The sequence below is a fragment of the Crinia signifera genome, chromosome 8, assembly GCF_055691185.1.
Source record: "Crinia signifera chromosome 8, ASM5569118v1, whole genome shotgun sequence".
Classification (NCBI taxonomy): domain Eukaryota; kingdom Metazoa; phylum Chordata; class Amphibia; order Anura; family Myobatrachidae; genus Crinia; species Crinia signifera.
The window spans coordinates 163,005,345-163,018,306 of record NC_139224.1 but is presented as its reverse complement, the minus strand read 5'-3'; the positions used below and the strand labels follow the sequence as shown (position 1 = coordinate 163,018,306).

The following is a 12,962-nucleotide window of genomic DNA, read 5'->3' as shown; positions in this document are numbered from 1 at the left end:
AGTTCTGTTGAAGATGGGATGTTGCCCACGGCAACCAACCGGAATCTACATCTTATTTATATAGAACCTTCTATCTAGAAGACAAATAATAATAATACTTATAATAATAATAATAATATTTATATAATGCTCTTTCTCCAATAGGACTCAAGGCGCTTAACAGATAGAATGAATGTACTACAGTACAGGAACAATGAAGTACAGAAAAGCTTTCCATAAACGACACTTAAGGGAATTACTGAAATGCTGGAGTAAACAGGAAAGTCTTGGACTTTCCTGTTGGTGTAAGCACTTTCCTGTTGGTGCTGGAATAAACAGGGAAGTCTTGAGTCTGTTTTTGAAGGATTCTAGAGTGAGGGCCTCTTGAACTGTGCGGCAAAGTGAGTTCTATAGAGTCGGAACCGCATAGCTAAACGCAGACCCCCGGATGAAAATACGGGAGATTCTAAGTACTGCTAACATCCCATCTTCAATAGAACTCCGATCCCAGTAAATTTACCCCAAAATGTCCGGATTTCCCATTGCCCGCTATTATCTCACCAACTGCAACTGTCCAACATGTTTAAGTCAAGGTTTAATCACAGAAATAATTAACGCTACTAATGAGCCTATTTGGGGACAGATAAGGAGGTTTTCTAGGACCCTTCCCTGTATATTTGAATCCCCTAGAAACCTTTATTTTCCATCCAAGAACCAGTCGTCTATAAGTGACTTTACAATTGACCTTTAGCCCACGTGCCCTACACGGGAGCCGCCTATGGAGGTTGTTTGTCACCCCGCTGTCTTGCATACTGTCCCCGGTGATAAATAGACCGCATTACCATTCATTATCATTAATATCCCTAATGTGCCTTGCATTACTTCCATCCCTTGTCATATGATGCATCATTTTCATATTCGTCCACTCGTTTCCATTGTTCCGGGTGGTGTTATCCATTTCACTCTCATCCCTCATTCTTTACCATTACAGAACGGAGACTTAATATCATTTGATGAAAATCTTTCTGAGGCCATCGAGGTAAGATCGGCTGGAAATAAATACAAATCATACAACATGATACAAAATGAGCAATAGATCTCAATGAATTGTCTCAATCACCAGACCGTCCATCATGAGCTGATTATTCGTAATCAATTACTGGTATCATTTCTAATCAGGCCGCCTGAAGCCGTCAATCAAATTAACTGTTGCGTTACAAAGGTTACGTATCAGTTACCACGTGTATACAGAATGGCGCGGAATACATTACAATCCGCAGATAGAACATCATTCCCGCTCTGTAACACTTGTCTTGTGTTTTGTGTTTTAATCATCTTTATTCATGGACATCACACTCATTCCCAAACGTTATTAACCTTTTCTGTGGCTAATTTATAAAAGCGCGCAAGGAAAAGGCTATAAAATCGCCAGTGTTAATTGAATTATATGTCATTCTTATTCCAACATCGCATGCGTTGTCTCATCGGTAACAACCTGTATCTGAAGCTGATGTGACTACTGTATGTGATAGGGATTACTCTATGATTATTAAATGAGAAATCAAGCTTATTGCCGGGTATGGGTCATTGCTTCGACCAAAATTAGGTTGACACCTGAAATTGGTCAACATGTCTAAGTTCGACATGGTTGGACGGTTGACACGAGCATTAGGTTGAAAGTCAAAAGGTCAATATGTGTTTTTCATAGTTTTTTGTCCTGAATGTCGACACCATCGACATAGACACTGTATCGATGCACCGTGTCCCCTCGCACTGAGCACACTATTATATTCTCCCTCCATGCCCTAGTGCAGTAGTGGGCGATAAGTGTCCCTCCAGCTGTTGAACTACACATCCCAGCATGCTTTGCATCAGTTTCAGCATGGCCAAATAGCAAAACCATGGCAAGGCATGATGGGATGTGTAGTTCATCAACAGCTGGAGGGCTGCTTATTGCTCACCCCTGCGACACATGTCGACTCAAAAAAATATATATGAAAAACCCATGTCGACCATTTTGACTGTCCACCTAGCCATTGTCAACATAATGCTTGTGTCAACCGTCTGCCATTTCTCGACACCCTAAAGTAGATAGGTGTGGTATAGAAGATCTACGGTATTTAGGTCGGCAGTCAGTGGGTCGACAACAAATAGTTGACATGCGTGGTCAGCAGGTGCAAAAGGTTAACAGATAAAAAGTCGACAGTGAGTAAGGTCCACAGCTATACAAGGTAGACACAGGGTCCCTGGTCCGACCCCTCCCTTCCCCCTCCGTCCCTCCCGGGTAGCAACAGCAGTACACACTTCTACAGCATGTGCTGTGCTGACAGCAGGCTCAGCATGACCTCTCACTGACAGCGTGAGAGGTCATGCTGAGCCTGCTGTCAGCACAGCACATGCTGTAGGTGTGTGCTGCTGCTGAGATTACAGTTTTTAGAGGTTTTTTTCACCCTCCTCTAAACATTTTGTGGGTGGGGCCTAAATGTGGGAGGTGCCCGCACCCCCACGCTTAGGTCACGCCCCAAAATTTTTACTAGGGCACCACATTCCTCTCGGCTGCCCTGTGCACAGTAGGCTGTACCACACAATGGGGAAGCGTGGGGGTATGTATGTGTTACCTATAGATGTGAGATGAATAATATTTATACTGAGGAGTATCCAGTATGTCCCTAACGTGTCCCCAATATCAGCTGTCTGGCAGGACCTCCTAGCTACACCCGCCACACTGGGCCTGTCCTCCTCCTTCCTGTTCTGCCTCTGTTATGTCTGAACGTATCACACATTGATTACATGCTGCTTGTCGTTCAGTAATTAGATAGAGATGTGCAGAATAGGCGGTAGCGAGGGGGAGCGAGGGGGAGCGAGGGGTAGAGAGGAGGGGGGAAAGGGGTCTGCCTTCCCTGGACTCCATCCCAGTAACAAATCCCCGGCTTGCTCTGGCATTAAAAATGTTTAGTCTTTTTTTTTTTTATAGCTTCCTTAAGTCGGACGTTCTCAATAATCCGGAGCGTTCTAAAGCAGGTCAAGTGCGCGGTGAATTATTTATTCACAAACCGCCCTTCCTTGTAACAGAGAATATTATTAATGACTGGCATGTTGCATTTAACTGCAGCGGATCGCATTGTGGACCTTATTCTGGTCCGTTCGCAGCGGCCGTTCGTTCGCATGGGGACCGATGTTTGGCATATGCACAGTTACATTTCTGTATACGCCGGGTGCGTGCGCCCATGGCGAGCAGTCTGTTGTCCGGGTGCATGCACACAACATAGTGGGCGGCGGGCCAGGGTACTTGCCCATGCGGACGCCCAGCGTTTTCCAATGGAAATCGCCGGGTGACGTGGGCGCTGGGGGGCGGGCAGCTGACATCACCGGATGCCAGCTGCTCGCTCATTTCCTTTTGAATGTGCACGCATATTTGAAAGTCACTTTTGATATGCGTGTACGCACCACATCTTTCGATGTTCGGTGACCATCGAAAGATGTGGGAGGTTCCCATTGGCATGCGAATGATGTAAAACATTTGCATGCCGGGCAAATTAACCTGGCGTGCGACCCACAGAAGGCTTGGCAACATTGCGGCAGATGTATTTAACACATAAAGTGGAAGGTGATAATGCACAAGCCAATCAACTCCTAACTGTCATTTTTTAAACACAGCTGATTGGCTGGTGCATTACACCTTCCACTTTTCAACGCTTTATCACTTTGTGAGGCTTAGTACATCTGCTCCAGTATCACATCTCTTGCACCATAAATGGACAATGATATGTGGACACGTGTAAATATAAAGGTTGAGTCTGACCCCTGATGGACACTGTACTCACATGCTGAGGGTGCACTTCCTCTTCCTCCTCAAGGCACAATCCATAGTTAAACTAAAGAACTGGTCCAACCAATCAGGTTACTGATCACAACACTAGGGGAAATGGTCTTCACCTGGGCCTTGTGGGAGATGCAGCTTCTGCAGGCTGCAAATGGATCTCTAGCAAAATATCAAGAAAGTTACACAATTGGGCACTGTTTTATTTTGTTTAATATGTAAAATATAAGAAAGTGATTAAATGTTGGCGCCGCTACTGTGCTGGGTATAAACACTGCGAATGAATGCCTTATTGCAGGACTGGCAGACAGTATGTGGTACTGTGGTATAAACACTGCGAATAAATGCCTTATTGCAGGACTGGCAGAACCGGTCCTGGATATCTACCAACGGTCCATGTTTTCCAAATCACCTAGCGGGTACACTGCTTTCGGAAAAATGTTTGACCATTTGATTCCCCATCAGGATCGCATGTGATGGTCTTTCTACATGCGATGTATCGCATGCGACCCTGTTCCCCGAATCCGGAGATCATATGTGCCGATGTCAAAACACATCCAATTTCGCCAGTTTTCATCTCATCCATCGTCCCGATTCGTCCTTAACTGTCACATTTTCAAACAGGTTCTGCAGTCACTCCTAACTGACACAATCTACAGATCCACAGGTGGCCTGAGACACAATAACTGTTGGTAGATCTTAAGGACCGGTTTGGCCACCCCTGCCTTATTGTGTTGGGTTTCTTTTAATTATTTTTGATCTAGTGTGTTGAAGAAAAACTTCTCCCAAAAGTTATATATATAATTATTGTAATGTAAAAAAAAAAGCAAATCATCTTATCTTGGATTTGCCATTAGCTACATCTGGTGTCCCCCTAATGGCTCGAACAGTCCCACTTTTCACTCCCCTATCTGGCTAATAAGCCTCTTCCAAACCAGCCTTTCTCCTGCCATTGTGGGACCATTAGAACCTTTGGGGGACCCCAACAGATCCAGCAGATAATGTAACCATATTCTAGGCTTCCTTATTGGCTCCTTAACTCTTTCAGTGCCAACATTGCTGCGAGCGATCCTCAAATTATCTGCTAAATATGCCGGCGCCTCCCACAGCGACTGTTCTTTTGTTATAAATAAATACATATACGGCCGAGTCAATTCATTGAAGTTTAATAAAATATTGCACCCATGAAAAGAGCCGTCGCTGTGGGCGGCGCTGGCATTTTTAGCTCATATTTTAAAGATCTCTCAGCAACGTTGGCACTCAAACGATTAATTTAAAAAAAAAAAAAAATTTTTACTTGCCAATTTTCACAGCTATCTTGACAAATTCCCTTGGCACTCAAAGGGTTAATAACCACAGTAATGCGTAATTTTTGTAGAATAAGCGCCAATGATATAACCAATGTAAATGTACGGCACTGGTTGACTGATTACTGTACTTGCTCCATTAATTAATGTCTGCTAATGAATGATTCAGTGATTAACGAGCAGAATTTGTTATGATCGTGATGTCATCAGCCCATAAGAAATCAGTAATGTTTTCTTTCTCTTATCACTTTCTGTTTTCTCTTAGGCTGTTACCCAGTTAGCACTTTTTGGGGATATGTCCACTCCGCCTGACATTACGTCACCCTCAGTAAGTAAAAAAAAAAATCCTTTCTTTCCTGTTTTTTTTTTTGCACCATTATATGTCTTGCAAGATTTTTCTGGCGGCCATCTTGTTGTCTGAATTGCAGCTTTAGAGATCGGGCCTCTAAATTGGCTTGTGGGTATTTTTTTTGTCCAATTTGTTAATTAGAAAGAGGTTGAGGGAGTATAAAATGGCTACTACAGCGCAACTGGCTGACAACTGCTGAAGTCACCTGTTCACCTAAGCCGCTGACTTTGGTATGTGCGTTCTAAGAAATATGGCAGCAGTTGGTGGACAACTCCTATAATTTGAATATTCTGTGGTAAAAAGTATCAGGATCTGCTATATATATATATATATTATAAGAACACGGGTTTGCTTATCCAGTCATTTGTCTAAAGTGCAAGACTGAGCCTGTGAGACGCTCAGATTTAAGACTTTTTATCCAGGTCTCCGCTATCTCATGGCAGAACCTTGGGCCGATTGCAGATAAACCCTGCCACTCCGCCGATCCCCTAAGCCATCGTATAACATGTAACGGAGTAACTTCAAAACCCATGTTGACATTTGTGCAGTGAAAATTGCTTAATATTATTGCTGTTTTCCAGCTGTTTTGGCATATGTGAGCCTTGGGGATAAATTAGGGCCACGGGCATCTGTCTGATTAACTGCAGTTGTTTAGCATCGGATGGAGATGGATAATTAAATGAATTCACTGGGAACACAACCGCCGCGGTCATACATCAGATGCCACAAACAGTTCAAGGGCAGAAGTTCCCCTCTGCCCCGTTATAGATTGCATGTGCCGGGAACGCCTGTAAATTATAAGGCGGCCATTGGGGCACCTGACAGGAGATTCTCAGCTCAGGTTATATCTTATTGCTGGCTCCTGGACAATCCACTGCTCGTCTCCGGCGCTGACTGCGCCAATATAGGGAAAGCTATAGTCAGTGGGGGTGATGCAGAGACGTTTAAAATGCGACCAAACCACTGAAAATAAGCCACGGCATGGTGTAGGGGGCATGTAGCTTAGCCCCACGAATTGCCACCATCACTTCGCTTCACCACCTTCCCTGAGTGGTTACTTCCATGCCATCAATTAAAATGAACAATGGCGCCATCAATATTGAACCATTTCATACCCATTCCTTACTGTAAGGTTTTGTGTATGTCATTTAATGCGATTATTGATAGGAAGTGCTCAGGAAATATGTCCCCCTCACCAATACTACAGTATCTCTGTCGGACAGTCCAGGAGACTGTCTCCCGCCCACTTTCCCAGTGACGTAGGTGGGGCTTGGTGAGTCTGTGAATTGCCTGGTGCCACAATTTGACCCAGTACACCACAAGGGGGTGGAGCCATTATGCTGAATATATTGTCACCACGCCCCCTGAACTTACCACTTGCCTGCACATGATTATTAAAATAAAGGAAATTGCCCTTAAGGTCTAGTGTTACCCTTGTGAGTTTAAGGCAGAGGGGGTTCTAAAACTCGCTCCTCAAGGCCCCCTAATTGTCCAGACTGTAAGGATAAGCAAGCTTGGGCACAGGTGTCTTAATTAGTTCCTCAGTCCAACTGTGCTCAACCCTGGATTTCCTTCAAACCTGGACTTTCATTAGTGTGCCTTGAGAACTGAATTTGGGAACCACTGACATAAAGAAGTCTCAGCATGGCAGGGTTTCTGGATAATACCATATGGAATGCTTGCTCACTTTTTATCCTGGGAGGAGCGAGGTGCAGGGGGAAGTGGCATTGTGAATCATGCAATCTCAAGGCCCCATCCACAACAGGGAGCTTCCATGGCATTGTGCAGCCACCACAAATATGAAGTCCATGAGACAGTTTCCCAAAGTTTATGAACTTTCCAACATTGCGGAAGAATGCGCGCGTACAAAGTACAGAACATGTACTTTGTTTAAACCTGTAATCATTACTAACTGTCACATCCCCAGATCACCTAGCTGGTGCACAGCTGTGGTCATTACTAACTGTCACATTCCCCAGATCACGTAGCTGGTGCACAGCTGTAGTCATTACTAACTGTCACATTCCCCAGATCACCTAGCTGGTGCACAGCAGTGGTCATTACTAACTGTCACATTCCCCAGATCACGTAGCTGGTGCACAGCTGTAGTCATTACTAACTGTCACATTCCCCAGATCACCTAGCTGGTGCACAGCTGTAGTCCTTACTAACTGTCACATTCCCCAGATTACCTTGCTGGTGCATAGCTGTAGTCATTACTAACTGTCACATTTTCAAACCTGCTGCATTCATTCTTACTGTAGATCCACAGGTTGCCTGAGATCACAAGGACAGGTTTGGCCACCCCTGAGTAGGTGATCCCGGAAATTGTGACAGTTAGTAATGACTGCACCTGTGCACCAGCTAGGTGGTCCGTGGAATGTCAAGGTTAGTAATGACTACCCCTGTGCACCAGCTAGGTGGTCTGAGAAATGTGACAGTTAGTAATGACTGCACATGTGCACCAGCTAGGTGGTCTGTGGAATGTGACAGTTAGTAATGACTGCACCTGTGCACCAGCTAGGTGATATGGGAAATGTGACAGTTAGCAATGACTACACCTGTGCACCACCTAGGTGATATGGGGAATGTGACAGTTGGTTATGACTGCACCTGTGCACCAGCGAGGTGGTCTGAGAAATGTGACAGTAATGACTGCACCTGTGCACCAGCTAGATGGTCTGAGAAATGTGACAGTTAGTAATGACTGCACCTTTGCACAGCTAGATAGTCTAAGAAATGTGACAGTTAATACTGATTGTATCTGTGCACCAGCTAGGTGGTCTGGGGAATGTGACCGTTTGTAATGACTACACCTGTGCACCAGCTAGATGATCTGAGAAATGTTATAGTTAGTAATCATTGCACCTGTGCACCAGCTAGGTGATCTGGGGAATGTGATAGTTAGTAATGACTGTACCTGTGCACCAGCTAGGTGGTCTGGGGAATGTGACAGTTAGTAATGACTGCACCTGTGCGCCAGCTAGATGGTCTGAGAAATGTGACAGTTAGTAATGATTTCATCTGTGCACCAGCTAAGTGATCTGGGGAATGTGACAGTTGGTAATGACTGCACCTGTGCACCAGCGAGGTGGTCTGGGGAATGTGACAGTTAGTAATGACTACAGCTGTGCACCAGCTAGGTGATCTGGGGAATGTGACAGTTGGTAATGACTACAGCTGTGCACCAGCGAGGTGGTCTGGGGAATGTGACAGTTTGTAATGACTGCACCTGTGCACCAGCGAGGTGGTCTGGGGAATGTGACAGTTAGTAATGACTACAGCTGTGCACCAGCTAGGTGATCTGGGGAATGTGACAGTTGGTAATGACTACAGCTGTGCACCAGCGAGGTGGTCTGGGGAATGTGACAGTTGGTAATGACTGCACCTGTGCACCAGCTAGGTGATCTGGGGAATGTGACAGTTAGTAATGACTACATCTGTGCACCAGCTAGGTGATCTGGGGAATGTGACAGTTGGTAATGACTACAGCTGTGCACCAGCGAGGTGGTCTGGGGAATGTGACAGTTGGTAATGACTGCACCTGTGCACCAGCGAGGTGGTCTGGGGAATGTGACAGTTAGTAATGACTACAGCTGTGCACCAGCTAGGTGATCTGGGGAATGTGACAGTTGGTAATGACTACAGCTGTGCACCAGCGAGGTGGTCTGGGGAATGTGACAGTTGGTAATGACTGCACCTGTGCACCAGCGAGGTGGTCTGGGGAATGTGACAGTTAGTAATGACTACAGCTGTGCACCAGCTAGGTGATATGGGGAATGTGACAGTTGGTAATGACTGCGCCTGTGCACCAGCTAGGTGGTCTGGGAAATGTGACTGTAGGCATTTTTGTTGAGGGCACATTTGCGTCTTTTTTGCACTGTGCATATATCTAGACTCAGGGGGTGATTCTGGTTGACTTTGTAAATTGCGAAGATCACAGCTTACTGATTCCTTGTAACGTCGCCCTGGCGAATGCATGACAATCCCCCCCCCCACCCACCCCCCACTATTTCCCTTTGTAACCATTTGAGGGGATGTGTCAAGAATACATCGACCATCGAATGATTTCCCAGGCCTTCGCAAATATAAGTCGACGGAGACTGGCGAGACTGGAGACAGCGGGACGAGTGAGACACCTCGTCCCGCCAGCAAACCGATGGAAACGCTCAGCGTTTTAATGGAGATGCCCATGAAATGCTGGGCTTACCCATGGGTGATACCCGAGCCCGGTGTCACATTCCCCCCCCCCCCACTGCTCCGTGTGAATGGCCCGGTGACATCGCAAATCACCGCAGCCGTTTGCAGCCGGGGCAGGGGACTACGAGTGAACGAGAATCGTCCCCTCAATGTTTGTGTGTGTGTGTGGGGGGGCTATACATATTAAATATGCAATTTAGAGGCAACTCCTGGGCTATTTAACACAGTTACAGCAGCACATCCCAGGCATCACCTGCACATCACCACTAATTGAATCAACCCCATCAGTAGAATGATGTCACTATTCCGCGTTTTAGGCATTGTCACCTAGGTTCTAGGTTCCTTCATCTCCGCATCTTCCTAGGTCATAGACAACCTCCATATGTTATGTATCGATGACTGCACACACTGTATAATGTATATATTGGGCTTTGTATGATGCTATACAATGTATCATGTTTGTGATCTTCTCAGTCATAAATATTATTATTATTGTAACCAAATCTTCTCACTGTCCATCTTTCTTGCAGACCCCGGCGACTCCAGGTGATGCCTTTATGAAATACCCCACCCAGCTGCATCCAGCAGTTGCTCCCATGTTCGGAACCCTTTCTTACAATCCCGTTGCACTGCCATCAGGTGAAAACAGGCCCTTGTCAGTTCTGGAAATGCAGAGTTACATGGATTATACACAGTAACCACATCACTCATCCTGCAGCCGCCATGGGAACCTTGTACGGCCACTGGCATCAGTACCCGGTGGCAGCAGGATACTAGGACACAGACACAGTAGCCACATCACTCATCCTGCAGCCATGGGAACCTTGTACGGCCACTGGCATCAGTACCCGGTGGCAGCAGGATACTAGGACACAGACACAGTAGCCACATCACTCATCCTGCAGCCATGGGAACCTTGTACGGCCACTGGCAGGAGGCCCCGGTGGCAGTAGGATAGTAGGACACAGACACAGTAGCCACATCACTCATCCTGCAGCCACCATGGGAACCTTGTACGGCCACTGGCAGGAGGCCCCGGTGGCAGTAGGACACAGACACAGTAGCCACATCACTCATCCTGCAGCCACAGGAACCTTGTACGGCCACTGGCAGGAGGCCCCGGTGGCAGTAGAACAGTAGGACACAGACACAGTAGCCACATCACTCATCCTACAGCCACAGGAACCTTGTACGGCCACTGGCAACAGTCCCCAGTGGCAGCAGGATAGTAGGACGCAGACACAGTAGCCACATCACTCATCCTGCAGCCACAGGAACCTTGTACGGCCACTGGCAGCAGTCCCCGGTGGCAGTAGGACACAGACACAGTAGCCACATCACTCATCCTGCAGCCACAGGAACCTTGCACAGCCACTGGCAGGAGGCCCCGGTGGCAGTAGAACAGTAGGACACAGACACAGTAGCCACATCACTCATCCTACAGCTGCCATGGGAACCTTGTACGGCCACTGGCAGCAGTCTCCGGTGGCAGCAAAGAAGTAGGACACAGTAGCCACATTGCTCATGGGAACATGTACAGATATGGGCAGGAGGCCCCAGTGGTAGCAGGATACAAGGACACAGTAGCCACATCACTCATCCTACAGCTGCCATAGGAACCTTGTACGGCCACTGGCAGGATGCCCAGGTGGCAGTAGTACACAGACACAGTAGCCACATCACTCATCCTGCAGCCACACGAACCTTGTACGGCCACTGGCAGGAGGCCCCGGTGGCAGCAGGACACAGACACAGTAGCCACATCTGTCATCCTGCAGCCACAGGAACCTTGTACGGCCACTGGCAGGAGGCCCCGGTGTAGCAGGACAGTAGGACACAGACACAGTAGCCACATCTGTCATCCTGCAGCCACAGGAACCTTGTACAGCCACTGGCAGGAGGCCCCGTGGCACCAGACACTGGGACACAAACACAGAATATGTCCAGGGTGGAAGTGTAGCACAATCCCCAGGGAATGTTGTACCATATGTCACGTATTATAATGTGCGCACTGCTGCATGTATCTGTCAGCTGGCTGCATGTACCCTATGTAAGCAGTGCATGTATCTGTCACTTCCAGGATCTGTAGTTCTAGCTGAAGGCTCATAAATATGGCTAAACATTTTATCCATGCATTGTCATTATATTGCAGCTGCTAGTGTGCTCCTCATCTGTCTGTATGGGGCCGGTAACATGCAGGACTGGGGATAAGGTACCAGAGCTGAGATCTATAGTCAGCTGTGGGATACAGGATCTGTATGCATTACACGTGGATTCCGACTACTGTACACCCATCCGACTTTTACTCTGTATACCTTTTAGGAAGAAATATTAAAGGGGTTACATGCATATTTATTTTCCCTATCTAACCTCGCTGTATAATCCATTTTTGTAGGATACACTAAAACATATTTTCATAGTGCAGTTCTGTACTGAGAGCTCCCCCTGCTGGCTGCTAACTGTATTCTCAGCTCCCAGAAATCAACCAGGAAAGCTCTTTGGGAATAATGCTGTGTACACACGGTACAATCTGACATTGGGATAACATAGACATCGAATGGAGATAGAACATGTTTTTAGGCTTTCTATCCAGAGTCGATGCCGATGCGCGATCCCGTTCAGCTGAAATCGAAAAGCCAATGCAGCAATAGTAGTGTAGTAGTAGTGCAATAGTAGTGCAAATGGAATGTAGATAGCATGAATTGTATGTAAATAGCACACGCGTTAGCAAAGATTGCATGGCACTCGAATCTGTCGACCAGCAAAGGAATCTCACCGTGTGTACACACCATGAGAGTTGTAGTATTTATTTATCACCAGTTATTTATATAGCGCACATATAGGAGGTTATTCTGGTTTGTTTGGTTGTTTGGTCCCCCCACGTGTCCCCCACGCATTTCTGCGCATATGCATATGCTGTGTACAAGCGGTCGCTGTGCGAAGGGGGGCGGGTGACATTTCAAGTGTTGGGGGCGGGCTTAAAAATCACACGCAGCGCTGTGCGGGAACCAGAATAAGGTCCATATTCCGCAGCGCTTTACAGAGAATATGTGAACATTCACATCAGTCCCTGCCCCAGCAGAGCTTACAATCTAAATGAATATGGATATTTGTCTTACAGACAGTAGCTGCTATAGTATCCCATATATAAGAGGGTGCAAGATAGCCATACATTATAATTTAGTTAGTAACAAAGCAACTAAAACATAAGACAAAGGGGGTGATTTATCAAAGCCGGAGAGAGATAAAGTACTAACCCATCAGCTTCTGTTGTCTTGCAGACACCGCCTGTAACGTGGCAGGGGCT

At 46.6% G+C, this 12,962-nt stretch overlaps 1 protein-coding gene across 15 annotated transcripts in view; it reads left to right on the top strand.

Annotated features, from left to right (window-relative positions):
* DAB1 (DAB adaptor protein 1) overlaps positions 1-12,962 on the top strand; it is a 587,491-nt gene that overhangs the window by 554,843 nt on the left and 19,686 nt on the right. For 8 of the 15 annotated variants that reach the window (XM_083157604.1, XM_083157603.1, XM_083157607.1 and 5 more), the window contains 3 exons: positions 971-1,018; positions 5,372-5,434; positions 10,186-10,294. In XM_083157604.1, the coding sequence (XP_083013730.1) occupies positions 971-1,018; positions 5,372-5,434; positions 10,186-10,294 (220 nt within the window). The remainder of the gene's footprint in view (positions 1-970; positions 1,019-5,371; positions 5,435-10,185; positions 10,295-12,962) is intronic. The other 7 variants (XM_083157610.1, XM_083157608.1, XM_083157605.1 and 4 more) reach the window with 3 other exon arrangements.